The sequence below is a fragment of the Oncorhynchus mykiss genome, chromosome 7 (genome assembly GCF_057628025.1).
Source record: "Oncorhynchus mykiss isolate SJ-2025 chromosome 7, ASM5762802v1, whole genome shotgun sequence".
In the NCBI taxonomy this organism is placed as follows: domain Eukaryota; kingdom Metazoa; phylum Chordata; class Actinopteri; order Salmoniformes; family Salmonidae; genus Oncorhynchus; species Oncorhynchus mykiss.
This window is the reverse complement of record NC_143028.1, coordinates 17,330,345-17,354,815: the sequence shown is the minus strand read 5'-3', so window position 1 is coordinate 17,354,815 and position 24,471 is coordinate 17,330,345. Positions and strand designations below refer to the sequence as shown.

Below are 24,471 nucleotides of genomic sequence, written 5' to 3'. Positions count from 1 at the left end.
TTCACCTTACAAGGAATGGTATTATGGCATACTATGAATTCTGAAAATGTGCATAGGAATATATATTTTTTAAACATTCCCATTACAGCTCTTTTTGTAGAATCAGTGAGCATACAAACACTATACTCAAATTTAGGGTTAAAGTACCCTAGGTCTGTGTATGGGGTTGTGTGCATTTGTGAAAATAGAATGTTGATATTAATTCATATGTTGTGCTTGAAAATACTGGATATGGAAATTAGATCATATGTCCTAACAACAAAGGCTATAGGTACAGTAGTGGTGGACTACCACATAACACTTGCAGCATGATTTAAGACAGATCGTTATATTAATTCCTCGACAATTTGTTTAACAGTGGTTGCATTTAACATTAATTCGTTAGCTAGTCAATTTCTCAGTCAATTTGGCTATTGTTGTTGAAAGCCTTCATTAGCTAGCTATGTAGTTACCGTTAACAGGCAGCTCTAGCCAGCAGCTAACGTTACAGGCTAGGAGAAGTGATCACCACTCCTGCTGCATTCAATATCTGTAATGAATACGGGGATGAACAGAAGTCTAACCTGGTAACGTAAAAGACTTGTTGAACAGTTGATACAGAAGAACTTTAACTCCCACTAAATACAACCTCAAAATTGGTAAAATGAAAGACAGTAGCCACATATCTGTGCCAGGTCTCTCCGTGTGTTTCAGTCCTTGGATTCCGTGCTACTCTGCACACTTGTGCCTCGCTAAATTCCTCCTGCCCTGTGAGTACGCCGAAGCGCGCTCCGCCCCTTGACATTAGTTTTGGCGCCTCAAATCTGCATCACGAGTAGGGCACGCAACTGGCAGGAGGCGTGGAGATGTGAGGGGAGAGAAGAAAAAAAAGGCCTAATCTTATCCTCATGAATCTCATCTCATCTCACTGTCTGTACAGTGCGTCAAATATAATATTATCCGTTGTTTTTTTTAGACTTCTTAATTCACAAATCCAGTTATAACATTTTAGCCAGATACATTTTTATATATAATTTCAAATTAAGCATTGGCTTTGATTGTAAGGCTTTGACTAGTCGAAAATAGTTGAGGTTCACTTCTGTTATAGGGGAGGGTGGGATAAATTGAGCCAAAAGGGGTAAGTTGAGCCACTTGTTTCTAGGAAACCATACACAACGTTTATAATTTGACCAAATATTAAGGAAGAGGTCATCATTTCATAGAGTTTGCGAAGGAAGAAACCTCAAGAAACCTCAAAATATTTTCTCTAAGTCAAATTAATGTATTGTGTTAGAGGTTTCATGATGCTTGTACTGTATCTAAACCCAATTAGATCATTTTAAAAGATTGTTCTATACATCAGTTGAGTTCTCTATAAGCTTCAATATGAGGTCCTAAACCTAGCATGAAAGTGCATCCTTGAAGCTGTGTGTAATATGTTCAAATTGAGCCAATGGTTGAGCCAATGGCAATTTGAGCAAATTGAAGTGTTTTCTTCCCAAGCGTAATGCAAGGCATTATCGCTGGGATGTAAGGTAATAACAGGGCCTGGCCTAGGTTAAAAGTGTTTTAAAAAAGTACAAAGTGTTTGTTAGGTATTAAGCCTGTGTTAAAAAATTATTTAAATGCTTAAAAGTTTAAAAAGTGATTGTGTTGAATTGTTTTGGGGAAATAAAGATAGACATGGTTTTAAAAATGTAGTGGTAATATTTAATTCAGTAAAGAAATTTGTAGGCGGATTAATTTATCCTGTCCCTTCAATTTACCCCCGGGGTAAGTTGTGCCAAGAGACCACTTTCTATGTACAAGCTATGTTTTCAAAATTGTTGTGTTTACATGAATTCTGATTATTTCCAGTGATACAAACATTCTGAAATATATGTAGATATCTTTGTTAGAAAGAATACTATATTTCCCTTGGCGGTGTGATGCTGAGAAAAAAAAGTGCTCAACTTACTATCATCTAAGGAAGGATGAATGTACATAATATTGCCTAAGGCCCAAGGGGTTGTGGCAACTCCAAGATTTAGGCTTTTGCTCAGTGCAACAAAGTCTTGAGTGAAGCAAATGACCCGGACTGATAGACCCTGTCGATGCTTGCATTGGTGCCGAGATCACACAGGAGTCTATCAGTTTATCCCAGCTTTCCCAAACTAAGGGTCGCAATCTCATGTGGGGTTGCCTTATTTGAAAATGGGGTTGCGAGAGAAACTCTGAAATACATTTTTTAATCATTGTGCATGGTTCATAGAACCGGGGTTACGTCAGTAACCTCTGGTAGCCGCTAGATGCAGTTGTAATAAACAGAGCCGGGTCTTTTTTACTTGATACAAATGTGTCTCTATATTATGTGTCTTCTGTTCCCCTCAACAATGCCCACAAGCCGAGCAGGACTCATTAGAACAGAGTGGACAAGACCAGGCACTAAATCAGACTGGGGGGAAAATACATTATCAATTAAAGCAGGAAGCACCTGTGACTCGGTCTACAAAAAAAGTGGTCAGATGAAGCAGATGCTAAACTACAGGACTGTTTTGCTAGCACAGACTGGAATATGATCCGGGATTATTCCGATGGCACTGAGGACGTCATTCCCACAGTGACTGTATGTACATACCCCAACCAGAAGCCATGGATTACAGGCAACATTCGCATTGAGCTAAAGGGTAGAGCTGACGCTTTCAAGGAGCGGGACTCTAACCCGGAAACTTATAAGAAATCCCACTATGCCCTCTGACGAACCATCAAACAGGCAAAGCATCAATACAAGACTAAGATCGAATCGTACTACACCGGCTCCGATGCTCGTTGGATGTGGCAGGGCTTGCAAACTATTACAGACTACAAAGGGAAGCACAGCTGAGAACTGTCCAGTGACACAAGCATACCAGACGAGCTAAATAACTTCTATGCTTGCTTTGAGGCAAGTAACACTGAAACATGCATGAGAGCATCAGCTGTTCCGGACGACTGTGTGATCACGCTCTCCGCAGCCAATGTGAATAAGAACTTTTAACAGGTCAACGTTCACAAGGCCGCTTGGGCCAGACGGATTACCAGGACGTGTACTCCGAGCATGCGCTGGACAACTGGCAAGTGTCTTCATTGACATTTTCAACCTCTCCCTGTCTGAGTCTGTAATACCAACATGTTTCAAGCAGACCACCATAGTCCCTGTGCCCAAGAACACTAAGGTAACCTGCCTAAATGACTACCGACCCGTAGCACTCACGTCTGTAGCCAGGAAATGCTTTGAAAGGCTGGTCATGGCTCACATCCACACCATTATCCCAGAAACCCAAGACCCACACCAATTTGCATACTGTACAAACAGATCCACAGATGATGCTATCTCTATTGCACTCCACACTGCCCTTTCCCACCTATGTGAGAATGCAATTCCTTGACTACAGCTCAGCGTTCAACACCAAAGTGCCCTCAAAGTTCATCACTAAGCTAAGGACCCTGGGACTAAACACCTCCCTCTGCAATTGGATTCTGGACTTCCTGACGGGCCGCCCCCAGGTGTTAAGGGTAGGTAAGAACACATCCGCCACGCTGATCCTCAACACGGGGGCCCCTAAGGGGTGTGTGCTCAGTCCTCTCCTGTATTCCCTGTTCACTCATGACTGCTCGGCCAGGTTTGACTCCATCACCATCCTTAAGTTTGCTGATGACACAACAGTGTTAGGCCTGATCACCGACAACGATGAGACAGCCTATAGGGGGGAGGTCAGAAACCTGACCATGTGGTGCAAGGACAACAACCTCTCCCTCAACCTGATCAAGACTATGGAGATGATTGTGGACAACAGGAAAAGGAGGACCGAGCACGCCCCCATTCTCATCGACGGGGCTGTAGTGGAGCAGCTTCAAGTTCCTTGGCGTCCACATCACCAACAAACTAACATGGTCCAAGCACACCAAGACATTTGTGAAGAGAGCACGACAAAACCTATTCCCCCTCAGGAGACTGAAAACATTTGGCATGGGTCATCAGATCCTCAAAAGGTTTTACAGCTGCACCATCGAGAGCATCCTGACAGGTTGCATCACTGCCTGGTATGGCATCTGCTCGGCCTCCGACCGCAAAGCACTACAGAGGGTAGTGCTTACGGCCCAGTACATCACCGGGGGCCAAGCTTCCTGCCATCCAGGACCTCTATACCAGGCAGTGTCAGAGATTGTGAAATGACTCCAGCCACCCTAGGCAGATAACCCACTGTTCCCCGGGCGCCATGGATGTTGATTATGGCAGCCCCCTGCACCTCTCTGATTCAGAGGAATTGGGTTAAATACAGAAGACACATTTCATTAGAATGCATTCAGTTGTACAGCTGACTAGGTATCCCCTTTTCCCAAATTGCATCCTATTCCCTACATAAAAACTCTGGTCAAAAGTAGTGCACTACATAGGGAATAGGGTGCCATTTTGGATGCAGTTAGTTCAGACTGCACTCTTAAAAATAAAGGTGCAACTTGGAACCAAATAAGGTTCTTGAGAGCGATGCCGTAAGGAAACCATTTTAGGGTCTCTGAAGAACCATAAATGAGATGGTTCTTTGAAAAGAAAATAGAAATGGCTCGTCCCTCCAGGACCGGAATTGAATAGCCCTACTGTATGGTTTTATGCCTGACCTGCATATTTCCCAGGGTGCCTTTCAAGTAATTTTTTTTAGCAAGTGACAGAGACATAGGGATTGCATTCTTTCACATTAAGTCCTGTGGCCTTCATAAAGTGAAATCCTAAGTGAATATCTTGTCATTAAAATTAAATACTTTAAAGATGCGCTATGCAGAAATGGCCATTTCCTGATTGCTAAAATTCGAATAGGTTGCCTAATTTCAGTTAATGTGACAAAACAAGCAAGTATATCATAGAGAATCATTGTACCATCTAAATCGTTGTGAAATATATTTTCCACAACCAAAAATATTGTCTTTTCAGCTGTTTAAAGCTGGTATATAAAACCAAAAGTAAAATACGCAAAAACGAAACATAAGTATGGGAAGCATAGAAATAGTGCACATAGAACAGATCAAACTGGAAGAACCATTTCAGTAACAGGTGTAATAAGTCCAAGTAACATATTATAATAGTTTAGTGTATGTTATTTATATTTGAGTAGCATAAGAATAACTAGTTAATCAATGTACATGCAAGAACATAGATATTGAAACAAAGAATTCTAAAACTCAACCAGCAATAGAGCATGCTGGGAAAGACACTATATATACAAAAGTATGTGGACACCCCTTCAAATTAGTGAATTCGGCTATTTCAGCAACACCCGTTGCTGTCACGTGTATAAAATTGAGCACAAAGCCATGCGATCTCCATAGACAAACATTAGCAGTAGAACATCGTTACTGAAGAGCTCAGTGACTTTCAATTTGGCACCATCATAGGATGCCACCTTTCCAACAAGTCTGTTTGTCCAATTTCTGCACCACTAGAGCTACCCCAGTCAACTGTAAGTGCTGTTATTGTGACTTGGAAACATCTAGGAGCAACAACGGCTCAGCCACGAAGTGGTAGGCCACAGAAGCAACGTCAGCACAATAACTGTTTGTCGCAAGCTTTATGAAATGGGTTTCCATGGCCAAGCAGCCGTGCACAAGCCTAAGATCACCATGCGCAATGTAAGTGGTGTAAAGCTTGCCACCTTTGGACTCTGTGGCAGTGGAAAAGCATTCTCTGGAGTGATGAATTACTTTTCACCATCTGGCCGACGGACAAATCTGGGTTTGGTGGATGCCAGTAGAACGCTACCTGCCCCAATGCATAGGGACAACTGTAAAGTTTGGTGGATGTGGAATATTGGTCTAGGCCCCTTAGTTGCAGTGAAATCTTAATGCTACAACATACAATGACATTCTCGGCGATTCTGTGCTTCCAACTTTGTGGCAACAGTTTGGGGAATGTTTCAGCATAACAATGCTTCCGTGCATAAAGCGAGGTCCATACAGAAATGGTTTGTCGAGATCGATGTGGAAGAACTTGATTAGCCTGCACAGAGCCCTGACCTCCACCCAGTCGAACACCTTTGGGATGAATTGGAATGCCAAGTGCAAGCCAGGCCTAATCGCCTAATGCTCTTGTGGCTGATTGGAGGCAAGCAGCAATGTTCCAACATCTAGTGGAGGGGGGGGGGGGGCAACTCCATATTAATGCCCATGATTTTGGAATGAGATGTTCGACGAGAAGGTGTCCATATACTTTTGGTCCTGTAATGCATAGTTTTGGTAAAACTCGGGTTATGAACACCAACACTGGGGTCATTTTACACAACTGAGTATTAATTTAACTCTAATTTAAATGTATGCAGGCTTCCATTTATTTCAAGAAGCTTTTAGAATTCTGAAGAACAGTAGATCCACATCAAGAACCCCACACTTAAGTCAATGTTTCTTTATCCAGGCAAGAGTTATCCAAGGAACCTTAAAAGCTGAGGAAGAACCATTTAAGAACCTTGTTCTTAAACGGTTCAGACTGAGTTGGATTGTTAAATAATCATTGTTATTTATTGTAGAATAGACTACTGGGGAAGTAGGCCTAAATTATTATCCAACAATATGAATAGGTTATATGCGGAGTGTCTGTATCAAAAAGCTTTCTCTTTGAGTTCAATTCAGATATTTATAGAGATGGTTGGGATTTTGTTATAGAAATGTTTTTACATCTAATGTTGAATACACAGGACACCGTATAAGGTCAAATTAACTAAGATATAAAATCAGAGCTGTTTTAAAGGTTAGAATGTACAGGAAATTCCGCAGAATTTAAATATATTCATTGAATAAAATCAGTCCCAAAATCAGAATCAGAACCAGAATGATTTAATAGATTTTCAAGTGTTATTGATGCCTCATCATGTCTCTGAATTGTCAAAGGTGTTTTTGTTGGATGACCAGTAACCGGACATTTGCGAGGGGTATAAGGGTGACACGGATGTTTCAAAAACGTGTAGCCTGAACCTCCTTCCCGCCTTCTTTGTCACACCATAGCAGCTTTCCCACAAATATACGTTTTACTGAATTATAAAATATTATTATGACATTTGCCTAGAATGAATGCCAATAGAAATTAAGGGAAATTTATCCTGATTTGCAATAGCCTACCTCATGCTAACACGAATGTGGCGCAACACGTTGGAGATATAATTGAATAGGCTATTCAGCCTACACGACACACATAAAAAGGAACTGCACATATTTTACTCAACATGAGCAACATATACAAACGAATTCCATGATACCGTTGGTTAAATGATGCACCTTGAGCTCATGATCAGAGCGGTCAAGACGCGCCGGTGGACTTACCAAAGGGTCACCCTGGCGCGTCTCCGTATAAGCCAAAGTCAGGGTATCGTCTGCTTTTCTCACGACAAGCGTCAGATACCGTGGTCGCAATCCACGTCTCGGCATATATACCATAGTATTACATAAAGAATGAGTAAAATGGCAAAAATAAACAAAGCCACTAAGATCGCCTTGTTAAATGGAGACAAGAAAGAATGCATGTCAGCAGCGAAGCAAAAGAGGAGGAATAAGCGGGCTCTGTTGCTCCAGCTCTTATGAATGAAATGATGGACACGTTCTCTGCACTCTAAAGCACCCGAACTAGTCGTCCTTGGCATCTGCATTGATGCGTGCCAACTTGAAGAGTCAGACTGGCCGGCATCCGCTGGCCTGCACATTTGTCCTTAGAGACCTCAACATTCACTGAAGCAACACAAATATGATTATAAATCATTATAGATAGACTGCACTGGCCATGATTCCATAATCCTCAAATGTTGATAAACAGAGACGATTTCAAATCACAGTTCATCTTTTTTTATACTAAGGCAAACATTATTTCAAAATCGTGCTCTGTTCTTCGATGTTGGATATTTCCCTAATATAGACTATGCATTACATCGATTAGGCCATAGCCTACTACACACTCTTTTACAAGACGAGAGGTTGTAGTATAGCTTCCAACTGCATTATTTCTCATTACCATTTTCACCATGGCCAGTTGCCACATTTTCTTCGCTTTTACGCGCACCGCACGCACAAAATTGATAGGCACGTTACAAATTAAAGTGAAAACCATGACAACTCGCTAGATGGCACAATCGCCCAATTCAAATAGCCAAGGTGTTATCGGAGTACCACACATTTGGATCTGCTGAGTAGTGTTTGGGAAATGATTAAACGTACGTGTGTGCAGTTTTCTTTTATATTACACCATAAACATGCAATTGACGCAAAATATCGTTTGTGTAGCCTATTACGCATATGCTGATAAAATAACGATTTCCCTTGAATAGAGGCAGTTCAGATAGCGATAATTACATTAATTTTCAATCAATTGATGGGCGATAAGGCAACACGAGTAATGTAAATGTAGGCTTATGCCCCTCACTTTTCTCAGCTTGTGACCTGATGCGCGGCAAGGGTTACGCCTTTATTTTACGAAGTTACCACAGCACACCCACCCTGACTGCTCTTTCATTCTGTTGGAAAGTTGACTGCCAATCTGTAACTGGAGAACACTCGAGTGCTGGTAGACAACGAGGGGACAGCACCGCACATCGACACACCCTAAAGTTACCGATCTATTTTGACAAAGAACTCCGAGCAAAGAATTAGTTCAAATAACCATATCGATCCAGCATCGGATAATTCAGGGAAACTGTTGTTTTATTTCCTATTCAGCAGACATGAAATCTTGCTTATGGATTGCCTTGCTTGTAACTCTTGTTATAGGGACGAAAACACAAGGTAAGGTTTTTTCCCCCACCCAAGATACATAACTAAGCCATTATTATGCCTATTATGAATAGCTATTATGATAATGATAATAATATTATGATAATGATGATCATTACTATTATTGTTGCTATTTACTTTTTAAAAATATTTTTATTTTTATTGACGGTAACGTAGGCCTATTTAAAGTTATACGTTTTGCTTAGGCCTATCCTTTGGACAAGGTACACACAAGATTGGCCTACAAGTTGTAGTAATACGATTATAGATTTAGGCAAGAAAATAGACGGGGAAACTCGCATGTCTGCGTCCCCCTCCCCCATGTTATGAGTTATGTCTATTTGTGTTAGGGCACGTGCCTGTTGCATGCATTTGTTTCCCAGCTCAGTCATCTGTGCAGTTTTTAGTTACACAGCTGGGAATGACATGCAGTTACCTTAACAGCAAGGCAGTATAACACTGTTACAAAGTTGTTGGCGAATACAACACTTGTGTACTTCTTGTACAGTTTTATAATCACTGCTCTCAGAAGAGTTCTGACTCATCTTAGTGTGGTAGTATATGACTCAAGGGTGTGTCTAGTCTGCTCTTTAGAATCAGGGTAGTGTCTTTGGCTCATAGGGAAGCACATGTGCTAACTGGCACAACTGGGGACAACTTTAAAAAGCAAGTGTGAAAGGCAAAGAGAGAGTGTTTTGTTTTCTCTCACAGGTTTTAATTGCTGAAAGGTAAGGGGGTTTGCGGAACACAGCTCCCTGTACTGCATACTAACAACTCTCTCACTGAAGTGTTTCTTTCAAGACACTTTCAAGCCAAGGCCCCCTCTGCCATCCTTATTTTTCTTTGTAGGCTCTCTGTACTTGTGTGTCAGTTGATAAAGAATACAAATCAAAAGTATCTCCAACAAATTTAGCTGGCAATACATTTGCTAGTTGATAGATACTAGTTGATAGATACTATCAGATAGCGTTGCCTCAACCCAATGTTTCAGATCTGGAAGATGGAAAGATCCCACAATGCAATTTTGAAAATAATAATAAATGTTAAAAGTGTAGTGTATTTGAGGTTTTAAAAGGCTTCTGAAGCTTGTAATTTCCACTTGAGATTTCAGACTTGATTTTCCTTTACGACAAATACATCAACCCCTACAAAAATGGCCATTAATTATAATCCACATAATAATTCACATTTCCTGTTGCTGCAGGATTATTTTCCTGCTGTAGAAAACTGGCTCAAATTAAGATCCTACATCTGTAGGCCTATAAGATATTGGACTTTGAAATACTTTTCAGCCTTATAGCTCCTCTGTGAGTTATACTCAGCACCCATTGAACATAACATTCTAAATATATATCCCATCCTGTGAATGGCTGTGTCTCTTGGCTTCATATGTGAGGCTGCTCCAGGATTGGCTAGAGTTGACCACAGGCATGCAGCCCAAAACCCCTACCCAGATGGGCACGCTGTCTTCATGATGACACATGTGATGCCTAGATTTAAAAGCCAGACTGAACTGATGAAAGACTGTTTTATATTACCCCATCATTGCCTCAAGTCCAGTACACAGTGAAAATAATTAGTACGAGTGGGTTATATTTAGTTAGTTGATCTTTCTTCTGAATGTACACTGTAAAACCATGAAACATGTGACACGATTATAACCTAAATGTCAGTGTTAAAAACTTAAACATTAGGCATTTAGATTAGCCAATACGGGTTCTCATTTTAAACAAAGGCATTTAGAATGCAAGATTAAACACGATAGTCAGCTTTTTCCAGTCAGGAGAACGCATCGAGTTGAAGTAAGTTGGGTGAATTTTGTTCCATTCCTCTTGACAGAGCTGGTGTAACTGAGTCAGGTTTGTAGGCCTCCTTGCTCACACACACTTTTTCAGTTCTGCCCACACATTTTCTATGGGATTGAGGTCAGGGCTTTGTGATGGCCACTCCAATACCTTGACTTTGTTGTCCTAAGCCATTTTGCCACAACTTTGGAAGTATGCTTGGGGTCATTGTCCATTTTAAAGACCCATTTGTGACCAAGCTTTAACTGCCTGACTGATGTCTTGAGATGTTGCTTCAATATATCCACATATTTTTCCTCCATCATGATGCCATCTGTTTTGTGAAGTGCACCAGTCCCTCCTGCAGCAAAGCACCCCCACAACATGATGCTGCCACCCCCACAACATGATGCTGCCACCCCCATGCTTCACGGTTGGGATGGTGTTCTTCGGCTTGCAATCCCCCCCCTTTTCCCTCCAAACATAACAAGGGTCATTATGGCCAAACAGTTCTATTTTTCTTTCATGAGACCAGAGGATATTTCTCCAAAAAGTACGATCTTTGTACCCATGTGCAGTTGCAAACCGTACTCTGGCTTTTTTTATGGCGGTTTTGGAGCAGTGGTTTCTTCCTTGCTGAGCAGCCTTTCAGGTTATGTCGATGTCGGACTCGTTTTACTGTGGATATAGATACTTTTGTACCTGTTTCCTCCAGCATCTTCACAAGGTCATTTGCTGTTGTTCAGGGATTGATTTGCACTTTTCGCACCAAAGTACGTTCATCTCTAGGAGACAGAACGTGTCTCCTTCCTGAGCGGTATGACGGCTGCGTGGTCCCATGGTGTTTATACTTGCGGTCTATTATTTGTACAGATGAATGTGGTACCCTCATGCGTTTGGAAATTGCTCTCAAGGATGAACCAGACTTGTGGAGGTCTACAATATTTTTTTCTGAGGTCTTGGCTGATTTCTTTAGATTTTTCCATGATGTGAAGCAAAGAGGCACTGAGTTTGAAGGTAGGCCTTGAAATACATCCACAGGTACACCTCCAATTGACTCAAATTATGTCAATTAGCCTATCAGAAGCTTCTAAAGCCTTGACATAATTTTCTGCAATTTTCCAAGCTGTTTAAAGGCACAGTCATTTTAGTGTATGTAAACTTCTGACCCACTGGAATTGTGATACAGTGAATTATAAGTCAAATAATCTCTGTAAACAATTGTTGGAAAAATTACTTGCACAATGTAGATGTCCTAACCGACTTGCCAGAACTATAGTTTGTCAACAAGAAATTTGTGGAGTGGTTGAAAAAAAACAGTTTTAATGACTCCAACCTAACTGTATGTAAACCTCCGACTTCAACTGTATATTTGTTAAATATTCAGATTTTTAACACTGCTGTTTACTTTCCCATGCATTTCATCATTAGAAGTTGATGTGACTTTCCATGCCTTATTCAGTTCATTGTTAGTAATGTCTGTCACCTTACTGGACAGGACATTTGATTCAAGAAATCTTTTCAATTGCATGGTGTTGTTGTTACTTGACTGTGTTGAGTTAATTTCTGTTAACTCTCTCAGAGTGAAAAAGACATGGGGGGGGGAGCCATTATCATATTTCCCAGCATGCTTTGTTGCAGTTTGATGTTTTTAGAATAGTTTGTTTTAAAATCTATACACATTGATTGATTAATTGATGTTATACTATTCAAAGATAAATAACATAATTTAAAAAATAACTAATCCAATCTGTTTGGGGTTGGATTTATTGTACCCATTACTGAGATGGTTGTTTTAGTTTAGATGGTTTAGGTCAGTGGTTCCCAACATTTTGCAGTTACTGTACCACTGACAGTATTTGCTCTGCTGGAGTATTCCTGATTTACCCACTCATGAGTATTTTACCAGTATGGTCCCATGAGTCTTCTCAAGTCCCTTTGGATAGTCCAAGTATCCCCAGGGGTCCTCCTAGTACCCCTGGTTGGGAACCACTGTTTTAGGTTATCTTGTTTATTAAGTCCTTCACTAAGGCAGTCATTTGGAATGTGCAGGTTGTGGGTGATACAATTTTCAAATTCTTGGATATCCTCCTGCTGGCTGGATTCTGATAGGAATTACTAATCACAGCACAAACCAGCGTACTGTGACTTGCAGATCTTATGTGGCACATAAGCCAAGATTTTCAGACTACAATGTAGAAGTTAACTAAGCTATAACTAACAGCCTTGTGAAACGTACAATGAGTGTACAAAACATTAGGAGCACCTTCCTACTATTGCGTTGCCCTCAGAACAGCCTAAATGTGTTGGGGCATGGACTCTACAAGGTCTCGAAAGCATTATACAGGGATGCTGGCCCATGTTGACTCCAATGCTTCCCACAGTTGTGTCAAGTTGGCTGGATTGTCCTGGACCATTCTTGATACACACAGGAAACTGTTAAGCGTCAAAAACCCAACAGCGTTGCAGTTCACCTACTACCATACCCTGTTCAAAGGCACTTTAATATTTTATCTTGCCCATTCAACCTCTGAATATGAAATATGCAAATACGGCTTTACTCCCTACAGTGTTAAAACAACACCCCCAGTGTTTAGAGTTTAAAACCTAAACGCCTTGTGCTGAATAAACGTGTTCATGTGGTTAACAAGTGTTACAATGAATAAACATGTCCTGGTGTTTACAATCTAAACACTGTGATGTGTTTTCATCGAAATCCTAAATGCCTTGACTCGTGTTAAAAGGTGTCTCGGAAAAGTGTTAGTTTTGTTATGTGTTCAGATCCTAAACACTTGGTTTTACAGTGTCAGCTATCTGACTTTTCCGCTCAGTTTCACTTGAGACCTTATTCTTATACAGTCAAAGGTTCAGACGCAGTAAGCAAATGTATTCAAACTGGGAGGCCTCTCTTTTACGTGGGTTGGCTAATTAGGTAATTAGTTAATTAGTTAGTGTGCTAGTTCAGTCTTAGCCTGGTTAATTCCTAAAGGTTTAACTACAGCCAAGGCAGAGTAGAGAAAGTGTTCAAGGAGACAGCTCTCCGGTTTCAGAAACCTATGAGTCATTCAAACCTTCAAAACCGCAACGGACAGTAGTGGCAACAGGCTGTATGCCTGGCAAGGCCTAGTTCCCTCATAACAAAACCACACCAGGCAACCAACACAGGATGTACTACCTGCTGTTAAGTAGCACAAACACTGTCACAATATCAAAGTCACGCACATAGCAACTGGTGGTTCCATTGAACTTTTTTTCTAGCACACAGTTAAAAAAGCTAGTTTGGTTAGTTGAGTAGAAAGTGGTGCTATCTAAGATGCGTAGACAGCCAGTGTTGTGGGTGTGTTGGCGTTGTCTTGGACATTGTGGCTGACCAATATTATGTCATCTTTGTCCCACAGACTTGGATCTTTCTGATGCCTTTGATTTCGGTGAGTTTCTTGATCTTTGTTGCTGTTGTTGATAGGTAAGCCTACTGTCGATGTAGTTCGTAATGATGAAACAGGCGTAATGGCTGTTCCTCACCGTGTTCAGGTGGTACATCTTCTCTGCCTATCTGTATCACTGCTCACAGCGCTGTCAGGCTCTGATCCAGTTGAATGCACATTGCGTAATTCAAATGGCTTAATTAGTTATTACATGAACAGGAGTTCATGTCCAAATATAATGTAGGCCTTCTGAAAATATTTTATATGTGATTAGAAATGACCATTTGAATTCGTAATACTCATAACACATGATGATCCTGTTGTTATAATACAGATTTTTTTATTATTCTTTTATATATATATGTGACATATCCAGCCTTATAGATTCAAATGTGATGAATGATTTTCTGAAAGGCAAAAAAAAAACCTCTCTCCTTGTTTAGATGACCCTATAACTACTATTCCAAAACAGCCAAAGGAACCTGCAAAGGATCCCAGTCCAGGTAGGGAAACCTGTCACATGATATTACACTGACTGTGGGATGAAACCAACTCTGGAAGTCAACATGAAGCCACTAGCAAGGGAACATAGACCACTCATTAGTCACAACTCACATGACTCAACATGAACCACATCAATAACCACTTTAAAGAAACAGAATATGAGCCCGGCATGTGACTGCAGGGTGGCCCAGCCCCCGAAGGGGACTCTTATCAACTCTATGCAAGGATTTCCCTTTGTGTTGTCTTCCTCTGTGATCCCTCCGTCTGCATTCTGTCACACTTCTTCAAATAACCCTCTGCCTGACCAGATTCTTCTGTGTCAGGCTCTAAGCATAAATAAACGTCATTACATTTCTTCCTCTCCAGGAGGAGGATTTGATCTATTCGATGGTCTTGGTCCAGAAGGTAAAAGGGGACACAATAATAGGTGTAGCTGGCTCCCTCTTTATCTAAGCTGGTGTTGGTTTTCCTCTTGGAGCTTTTCTATATATCAGACTTACATTTGGTTGCCCTTCTCATTCAACAGGTAGCTGTGTTTAAGTCTCTCGTCAGCTCGTTGGTGCTGGGATAATAAGATTGGATCATTCCTTGTCTCGAATTTCTTTTTTCACTGATTTGCTTTAAGGGTTTCATCCAGTTTGCGATTTGGGTGATAGATTTATAACTGCATCCAATTGTATAGTTAGACTGTTGTGGTATTCAGTTATATTCAACCAGTAATAACTGGCTAAATTAAATGCCCATCCCTTTCAGCAAATCGCAACCTGGATCACCTTATTCTATTATGCTATATTTCTAATCAGTTTTCCTTTCCTGGCATTAAAATGGTAAGACTCAAAGGTTAAAATCCTGGGAATTATGGTTTAAAGTTGAGGCTTTTTTAATCCATCCTTTCTTGATTCACCTTTCCTCCCCTTAGAGCCTGAGAAACCAGCTGGGATCCCTCCTAAAGAAGGTGGAACTGGTAAGGCATCTATGGCCGACAAAATGTCAAATGAATGGATAGCTCACATGTATTTCAACTAAGATTTTATTTCTGTTCTCAGATGATTTAGATCTTCTGGATACGCCAATGTGTTTATTTACATCAATGTGTTCTTATAACTAAATATGTTGTCCAATCATTTGCCCAACGTGGAATACAATGCTCTTATAGTTGATATACTTGATGCCCTTTCCAGATCCCAAACCTGTAGATCCCAAACCTGTAGATCCCAAAAAACCAGCTGAGGGTAAGTAAATTAACTCAACCAGCCGAAGTAACACTAATCACTTGTAATTACAGTATCCATCCTATTTGATCAGGATTCTAGCTATCAGATTAAAGAACACAGGAAGACATTCTGATCAGTGTATAAAATGAACATCCGCCACCCGCCAGATGCGGGTAGATTTAGGTATTGGCGGGTAAGAATGTCTATTTCACCAGCCACGGTGTTCAACTTGCAGGTCTCTACAGTGCGAGCGTTACATTTGTGAATAAAATAGTCCAAAGTGCGAGTTGAAATTCATTGCAGAAAAGTGCGGCAGTAGCTGTTTTCAAAGTCTTTCTGCTGTTTTGTTTCATAGCTCCTAATTGCACAATGAAATATGAATCCTATATCCCACCTCGCGCAGCAACACTGCCTGGTAGGAGAGCTGTGCGCTCTGTGTGAAGTGCTGATCGATTCATTTTTGGAGGTGCCGCGCACAGGCATAAAAGTTGGTCTAATTTACTCAAAAGTCTACAAAGTGAGACGGTGTCCTTGTGTTTCTTGGCGATTTACATTGTTTAGCTCAGAAGCTCAGTTGTTTTTAAACGTTAGTTTGAGGCTGCTGCTTCAAACGGTAGCCCTAGTCGGGATCGCAAATCTCACACACACAAAACACATGACACAACTCCGGTGTCGCATTTACCAAGGTAACCTCCCGCCCTTAAAGGGGCAGCTGAAAAATATATCTCATCTGATATTTTGGTTAAAAGACTCAGGTCACATAAATGTGGTGAAATTGAGCAATATACCACATTACTTCTTTCTAATACATTTCTTGTTTTGGAAACATTACAAAGCGTGGTCATCCGTTTTTTTTTTATGTTAAATGCTTTGGCTGGTAAAAATTCTGAGTGGCAGGTACCTGCCACAGTTGCTGCAGACCAAATAGTCACTTTTAAGCCCTGGTTCTGATACCTAAAGCAAATCGAATATTGACCTCAAGATGGGAGATGTCATCCATTGCAAATGATACAATCATAGAATCCATATGTTTTCTGTTATATTTTCTCTTCATAGATGGGATGGGTTTTGACCTGTCTGATGCCTTTGGTCCAGGTAAAGCCAGAGTTATTGTTAGGTGCTCAGTCTTGAGAATAATTCTGTGCAGGTCTATATTAAGGATTCCCTCTTTGTCCCTACCTCCCTGTTTACTTAACCCAATCGATCAATCAATCAAACAAACAATCAATAAATCATTCAAATCAAGCAATCAACCGGGTGCAGCAGGTAGCCTAGTGGTTAGAGCGTTGGACTAGTAACTGAAAGGTTGCAAGATTGAATCCCTGAGCTGACAAGGTAAAAATCTGTCGTTGTGCCCCTAAACAAGGCAGTTAACCCACTGTTCCTAGGTCGTCATTGAAAAAAATAATTGGTTCTTTAAGACTTGCCTAGTTAAATAAAGGTCAAATAAAAAAAACGCTTGTGATGAATCATACCTACCCACTGCTACCTATGATTAAGCTTTACCTCAGAAGCCTTTACATACCCAGCAAGCACCTTTTGTCTTGAGACGTCTTGAGATATGGTGATGGCTGGGTATGTAAAGGAGGTTCCCTTTGCTTTGCGTCCAGTGACTCTCACCTCTCTTAATAAGAAGCTGGGCCTCTTGAGCTTTCAAAACCTGCTAAACCAGACGGTCACTTTCCCTTAAGAGCTTAAGTGATTGAAGGTGCTGATGTTTTCACATCTAATGTCGGGAGAAATGGTATGAGGGACTAGTGGCATGCTTCCCAGTGTGAAAACATGTTATAATGTTATTATAACGTGTTATAATGTAATATAAATAATGGTCCTCTTCCCACTCCTTTCCCTTGTGCTCTAATGTCTATCATCCATAGATCCCGTACCGGGTAAACCAGCTGTTGTTCCACCGAAAGATGGAGGCACCGGTACTAAGCATTGGATATATCCCTTTAATTTCCTCTGTTTGATGATCATATACTATGTGTGTGCTACTGTGTATTGTTAATATGGACTCTCAGGACTCTCTGGAAAGCGGTGGTAATTGTTACCGACTCACCCGTTGCTATATTGTTTTCATCTGGAAGGTGGCGGGTCCTTCGGAGACAATGACCTGTTTGATTTGAGCGATAACGATAACTACAAGCCTGATCCCGGCAAGGGAGGTGGAGGTAGGACATTTAAGGCCTTTGTTCTTGAATACGTTTAGATGCAGTGTCACAGGTGAGACAACGGGTGCTGTTCATACAAATGAGTTAATGGGTTTGACTTCCAACAGTAAGCCTGCAATCTTACCGTCGAGGGAGAGTCATTTCTACTCAGACTAGCCTACGTCAGAATACACACAATAGAGTATGTCGGGGAGGCTGGGGACCCGACAGAAATTGTCCATTGTTGCCATATTGAAGTTAATTGCAGTGCTACATTCACTGTGGACTAAAACAGAACCGTTCTGTCTTAAAACTGTATACACATTTCCTCTTTCCTTTTCCTGTTAGTCACTTAGAATGGAAGTAATTACTTGTTCTTTACAGAAGAGAGAAGAAAAGCAAAAATAGGGAAGAGAAAAACCCCTCATGGTTACCAATGTAATTCGTGCCATATGCCTGTTAGTCTGGTGCTATCCTGCATGATACTGTGGAGAGTCCAGAGGAGCTGGAAACAAACTGAAATAACCTGTCATTAAACTCCATGTAAGGGGAAGGTTTCAACCCTCACAGTTAAAGACAACATGTTTAAAAGGAATCTGGAAATATTTGACCAACTCTATGAAGTCTTTATACGATAAATCTCCAAAGTCTTCATGAACATTTGCACGTACATGTAAATAGAACACACAGGCCTCTAGCTACTTCTATGTACAGTATGTCTAGAAGTATATGCTACAGAGCGAGTAGAAGTGTCTCACTTTGCTCTGTTTTTTTTATTTAAAAAAAAATATATAGCACGTGCAGCTGACCCAGCGCCCTCAGATCCCAATGGTACGTCACTTATAGCACTTACTGTTTGCCTGAAGTTTGTCTGAAGTTCTTGCGTGCTGCTAGTAAAACTGATCCAAAACAGTAATACTGCAAAATCAAAGTACACAAACGTATGGACTTATTGCTTACATCCTCACTTTATTTTTCCTATTTCAGGAGGAGGTGGTGCTCCTGCAGACCAACCTCAAGGTAAAACAATCACTCCATTTACTTCTACAATAAGTCGTGTTAATTATCGAGCGTCTCAGAGGAGGAATTATATGGGGTGCCGTTTTGTCAAGTTGAGCGGCTATTCAGGTGGTTAGGTGGAATCTTTAGTCTGTATTCTTCCACTGTACCCACACCAAGTCTCATTTAACTCTCACCACTCATCTTCACCATGATGTCAAAGGCCTGCAGTGTGAAGAATCTCAGTGACAGTGAATTCTTCCCACACCGTTTGAGGGACTAAGCTCCGTGCTTCTATAGTCATATCCGTTTCCTGTCTTTGAGGAAGTTGGCTGAATGCCCTGGTTTTAGTCTGTGCTCCTCACGGTTGGATTATTTTGCTTTATACTTCCTGTTTCAATCCAAACACAGCACAGACTCTGAAAATGAATCATACAACGAATGAAAGGGCTGCCCTGAGAGGAGGAGGTCTATCAAACTAAATGTGTTGAAACATGCTTTGAGGATTCCCTGATCAAATAGTGCAAGTGGAGGCTTAAGGATGGCCATTTTTTTGTAGCGAGAAATATAGTTTAACTTCTGGGTAAATAAGTAAAGTAAGCTTTATGGGAACATTGGGAACTATTGGTTTGGAATACAAAGGGGAATTAACTCTGATTGGCTTGAATGGGTGCACTCTATTGGCCATTGCCTAAAACCCAGGTACGAGTCTGTGTCGTTGCAGATCTAGATCTACTGTGGGGCCAATTCCTGAAGATGCTAGATGCTAACATGCCAGAGGGCGTCCATGTTTGGCTTTCCAACATAAAGCAGGCAGTGGTGCCTCTGTTAGAGAAGGCCATGGAGCTTTTGAATGTGGGCCAATGAAGGAGCCCCCAGTGACTTTTAGGAATCAGGGAGACATCTATCCACCTATGTTCTGATTGGTGCTCAGATCTGAGGGAGTGTTCTGATTAGTTGTTTACATGGTGTTAAAAGGTTTGAGGTGCTTTAAAACACGTCTCAGGGCTGATCTTACAAAGCAATGATTTGTACGCTCTTCAAGAAAAAAAATGGTTCCAAAGGTTTTATTCAGCTGTCCCTATAGGATAACCCTTTTGGGTTCCATGTGGAACTCTCTTTGGTTCTACCTGGAACCAAACAGGATTCTCCTATAGGACAGCTGAATAACTCTTTTAGGTTCTGGAGAGATCCTGAGTGTAGGCTCCAGTTTTCACTGGGTTAAAGCTAGGGTTAGTACAAGGTTCAGAGGTTTTATCCCTTAAGGAGTGGGCGTGCTCTCATCCCCTCTGACACCCCACCCTTCTCTTTACTTCCTGAAGTCAGTTTCTGAATCATTCCTGTGTGTTGAGCTTATGGGATTCTGTTTGGTAAAATGTTACAGCTATAAGCCTAAAGATAGTGGTTACTGATATTATCACGGTTGTTTTTATTGTCCCCCCACCCGTTTTTGGGCTGCATATTTGGCCACTTACCAGTGGAAACCACATTTCCCACTGTTAGTATGGTGTTTGAGGCATTCTTATGCATTGCATGTAGTTGTTTCGTATGTGTGTTCCTTCTTGTGTGGTAGTCTTTCCAAATGACATGGCAATTAATGCAAAAATAATGAAGGTATATAAAGGCTAGAGAAGCCCTCTATGTTTACAAATTTTTTTGACAATTATTGGTCATAGTCCAGATGTAAAACAGATGTCCGACACTCATGGGAGGTCTTTGTATGAATTTCTTCCCTGTGTCGCATCTTGTCATAGCATGCCCGTTGTTACTGTACCCTAAGCCTGTTACCTACGAAGGCTTTTGCAGCCTAGCCTTAACAGCCCCTCACAGAGGCCTAGTCAGCACACATTCCTAGCATAGCCAAACTTCACAGCCCTCGGTTCTAGAACAACCGGACATGCAGTTCTCTCATATTCCAATATTGACTACGTTAATGACTTATTCGGAAACACTGAAGGATACATGTGCTAAGCCAGTAGGGGTTATACACGTAAAATGATTTATGTATCATGGTGAATGTTCCTGTAAGGTTGGAAGTTGTCTTTCATTGGGGTACGTTTCTTTGGCCACTTGCATTCAAATACAAAATCTTGTTTCCATTACAACGTGTCTTACCATGTTAGAAGCATGCGGCTCCTTCTTTTTCTTACGATGTGTGTGTTACAACAGTGAGGTTAGCGATCCAACACATTGCCATTGTCGTCTTTTTGTCTGTTGTTGTATTCCTTCAGATGTTAATAAAGCCTGCTGAACGGTGTTCTGATTTATGGTGTTCTGCAGAGGATCTATAACACATAGCGTGGTTTCTGTTGATGGAATCCATGCAACCGGCTCTTGAAGAATGTAGCTTGCATGTGTGACTGTGAGCGAAGGTTATTGGACTGAACTGTACGATTGTAGCCACAGGCGGTAGGTTGCATTCTTCAGCAGTAAGTCACCGTTTGTTGGGGATTCATCCTGTTTTTACCCTGGGCACCGCCCTGTTTCCATGCATGATACACTGTTACTCACAGTGGTTCTCTATGGGAAAATCCAGTTTCTACTTGTAAGGTTTATTCATCAAAATCCAAGTGTTTGTTCACTGTAATCCCGTTGTGTATTTCTTTCTTTGTTACTTTCTGTATCCTTGGACTTGGGTTCGTGTTATGTCCTTCACTGTATCACTGGGTTGTGGCTTTCTCTGAGGTTTCATGGTTTCATGTCTTTTGTCGAGATAGTTTTAAGATGTTTTTAAAGAGAAACTCCGGAAAATGTGTGTTTCAGTCCCCATAGTAGTCTGTTGCACTATTTTCCACCCAGTAACACGTTGCCAGCACATTACAACCAGAGGCCATCATAAAAGGGCTCTCGACCACCACCTTGTGGAATTATGGTATAGTTCCAAAATGTTTTCCATTGGTGTGCAACTAGACTAGAGCTGTATGTTTCTGGGGAAAAAAGGCATGTTATGCAACATGAATAATAGCCCTCACTCACAAACGCTTTCTTTAACATATTTTTCAAAGAATTACTCAGAGAGAAAATATCTAGCGAAACCTTATCAACTAAACAATGACAATGGATCTTGTTGTTGTGTAGGTGAAGAAGCTGGATCTGGTCAGATCGCTGCCATAGTGAGTGGAATAGGAGTGGCCCTCCTTGGTGCTGCCTCCAGCTACTTTGCCTACCAAAAGAAGAAACTGTGTTTCAAGGTTCAGGGAGGTGAGTGAATGGGACTGGGATACGTACAGTACAGTATGTGTAGTAGTGGATACAAGGTTGCCCTGGCTGTAGACACCTGTATGGCACCTAATACAAGTCTACAGACATGTCTCAGGGCAAGATACAAGGGTCTAGAGGTCCCACTATAAAGTTGTCTGTGGCACATAACATGTTCTTGAATGCAAATGCTTATGTATTTCTCCATTCAGGTGAAGATCCAGAAAGTGGAAAGAACGCACATGGAGCACAGTCTGATCCCCAAGGTAAGCACTAGTTATTACACAATCTCATTAGTCTCTCTCTCTCTCTACTACTCCAATATACTACCTACTACTCCAATATACTACCTACCACTCCAATATACTACCTACTACTCCAATATACTACTTACTACTCCAATATAATACCCACTATTCCAATATACTACCTACTACTCCAATATACTACCTACTACTCCAACATTCTACCTACTACTCCAACATTCTACCTACTACTCCAATATACTACCTACTACTCCAATATACTACCTACTACTCCAATATACTACCTACTACTCCAATATACTACCTACTACTCCAACATTCTACCTACTACTCCAATATACTACCTACTACTCCAATATTCTACCTACTACTCCAATATTCTACCTACTACTCCAATATACTACCTACTACTCTAATATACTACCAACACTATCTACTACCTTACTATATACTGCCTACCTACTATCTCATTCTACTATTCCTGTTCTGTTTTCCTGCCTTTTCTCTGGGTGAGTCCTGCTACTCCTCTGTTTCTTTACTTCTCTCTGTCCTCCTTTTCTTTCCTGCAGATTAGGGCAAGGGAACCCTCTGGAAAAAGGTCTGCTGAGTAGGGTTTTAAGTTATTTTAAATTCCAATGCATTGTTTTTTTTTTAGATTGTTAACATAACTATTATTTCTGTGCTTCCTCTGATTCCAGTGATGAGCAACTTGCTCAGGTCATCCTAACTTCGATCAGGTCATCATAGAGGAACCTCACCTATAGCAAAGAAACACCTTCCATCATCGGGTGTCAACTGTCTGCTGGGGGCATCAGTGGGCAAAAAAATACAATTTAAAAAATATAGATTTTTTTTCTCATTTGTCTTTCATTTGGAATTTAACTTTTGGAGAATGTTAGTTGTATGTTGTTGGTTTTTTGTTGTTGCCTTATCGAGCTGTGTAAAGACACTTAGATAGATTTACAACTTGAATACTTGTGTTGTTTTTTTTGCAGTGAATATGTATTGACCATTTTCATTGTATATTGTTCAGTACCAAACAATTGTCTTTCAACATGCTTGGTGTGATTTTTCATCACTGGCCATTTACATTTTCATTTCATACTTTAGTAGGCCTGGCTAGTATCTATGACTGCATTGTACATTTGACTGTGTTTACAACTAAACAAGTGCTCACGTTGCACATGGCTTTTTGTTGTATTTGTTTTACTTTACCTGCCTCCAAGCATATTAACTTCTTTCATCAAATGTCAGCGCTCGTTTTAAAACATAACCCAGGCGAGTCTGTAGTTACACCCATTAAAACAAACCATGCACACAGAGGATACTTTTATAACATGGCACACTCATGTAATTATTCATTGGATTCTAATGTAATAGAAGGAATTAGAACTTTTTTTTTTTATAGATGAAGGTATAATGAGAGAGAGAAAAAAAGTGCCTTAAGAGAAAAGGGATTATTTGGGTGGATATAAAAAGAATGTGTAGGCTACTATTTGGAATGAGGAATGGTTTCAAGCTGAACCTTTAGCTGCATCACGTCTTCTGTAAGTTCGTTGTTCTGGGGCGCAAGCCACTCGCTAGTGTTTATGTGAGGAAAGCTACCATAAACGCACATGGTAAATCGACATAGATGTTGTTGTTTTTAAAAAAAAAATGCATTGTGCATGTTTATTTGCAAAACAACATTTATACTGAGAAGTGGTTATTGTATGTTTTTAAGTTATACTTGTTTAAGATTTGTATGTGTGATTGCTTGATTTCTGACGCAATTACAGATAAGAATAGAAATTGATACCTGGGTTTGATACCAAACTAGTAAATCAGCATATTCTACCATGTCACTTGTGCTGTAAATACTAATGAAGAATGTGTATAAAAGCCCCTCTGCTTTTTTGCTGTGTGATATAGTCCCTTCTTTTTTTTGTTCTCCTTTAACTTTCAGTACATGTCATTAAAACCTTTTGAGTAACTGCAACTGAAGAAGTGTTACTGCTTGTTCTTTACCAATGCAGGAAATCATTTGTTGGCTGAGTTGATCGTAGTTAGTTGTGTTGTGTGTTTTGAAGGAGTTTGATTCCGTCTCTGAAAGACAATGGAGTGCCGTTGGTAATGCACCTTATTGTTATCAATAAAGTTAACTTTTTTTTAATTTACAATTGATTGGTATTTTTTATTTCATGTATGTTTTC

General features: G+C 40.6%; 2 protein-coding genes across 13 annotated transcripts in view; one reads left to right on the top strand and one right to left on the bottom strand.

The window, feature by feature from the left end:
* The window catches only part of LOC118936317 (polyprenol dehydrogenase), a 33,101-nt gene extending 25,443 nt beyond the window's left edge, over window positions 1–7,658 (bottom strand). For 2 of the 5 annotated variants that reach the window (XR_016497134.1, XM_090240462.1), the window contains exon 1: window positions 564–777. Coding sequence is in view for 1 of the 5 variants with exons in the window: in XM_021608840.3 (XP_021464515.3) it covers window positions 564–663 (100 nt within the window). In the remaining 4 variants the exon portion in view is untranslated. Of the gene's footprint in view, window positions 1–563; window positions 902–7,302 lie in introns of those variants that run through there. The other 3 variants (XM_036983001.2, XM_090240463.1, XM_021608840.3) reach the window with 3 other exon arrangements.
* Window positions 7,659–8,154: 496 nt separating this feature from the next.
* cd99 (CD99 molecule) lies at window positions 8,155–24,438 on the top strand. Of its 8 annotated transcripts, XM_021608829.3 has the most exons (15): window positions 8,361–8,751; window positions 13,922–13,951; window positions 14,392–14,451; window positions 14,819–14,857; window positions 15,372–15,416; window positions 15,634–15,684; window positions 16,723–16,761; window positions 17,544–17,594; window positions 17,754–17,837; window positions 18,612–18,647; window positions 18,804–18,836; window positions 21,894–22,016; window positions 22,226–22,279; window positions 22,849–22,877; window positions 22,978–24,438. In XM_021608829.3, the coding sequence occupies exons 1-14, from the start codon at window positions 8,691–8,693 to the stop codon at window positions 22,851–22,853; spliced, it is 711 nt and encodes a 236-aa protein (XP_021464504.3). In that variant the 5' UTR covers window positions 8,361–8,690; the 3' UTR covers window positions 22,854–22,877; window positions 22,978–24,438. The 8 variants fall into 8 exon arrangements, with proteins under 8 accessions (XP_021464508.3, XP_021464505.3, XP_090096587.1 ...); XM_021608828.3 differs by lacking the exon at window positions 22,849–22,877 and having other exon boundaries at window positions 8,268–8,751; XM_090240460.1 differs by lacking the exon at window positions 14,819–14,857 and having other exon boundaries at window positions 8,274–8,751.
* Window positions 24,439–24,471: the final 33 nt, after the last annotated feature.

Excerpts from the sequence above, each read along its gene's own strand:
- cd99 (XM_021608828.3), top strand. The coding sequence starts at position 8,691 with ATGAAATCTTGCTTATGGATTGCCTTGCTTGTAACTCTTGTTATAGGG. Across the intron at positions 8,752-13,921 it reads TATAGGGACGAAAACACAAG|ACTTGGATCTTTCTGATGCC; the intron begins GTAAGGTTTTTT and ends TTTGTCCCACAG. Across the intron at positions 16,762-17,543 it reads GTCTGATGCCTTTGGTCCAG|ATCCCGTACCGGGTAAACCA; the intron begins GTAAAGCCAGAG and ends TATCATCCATAG.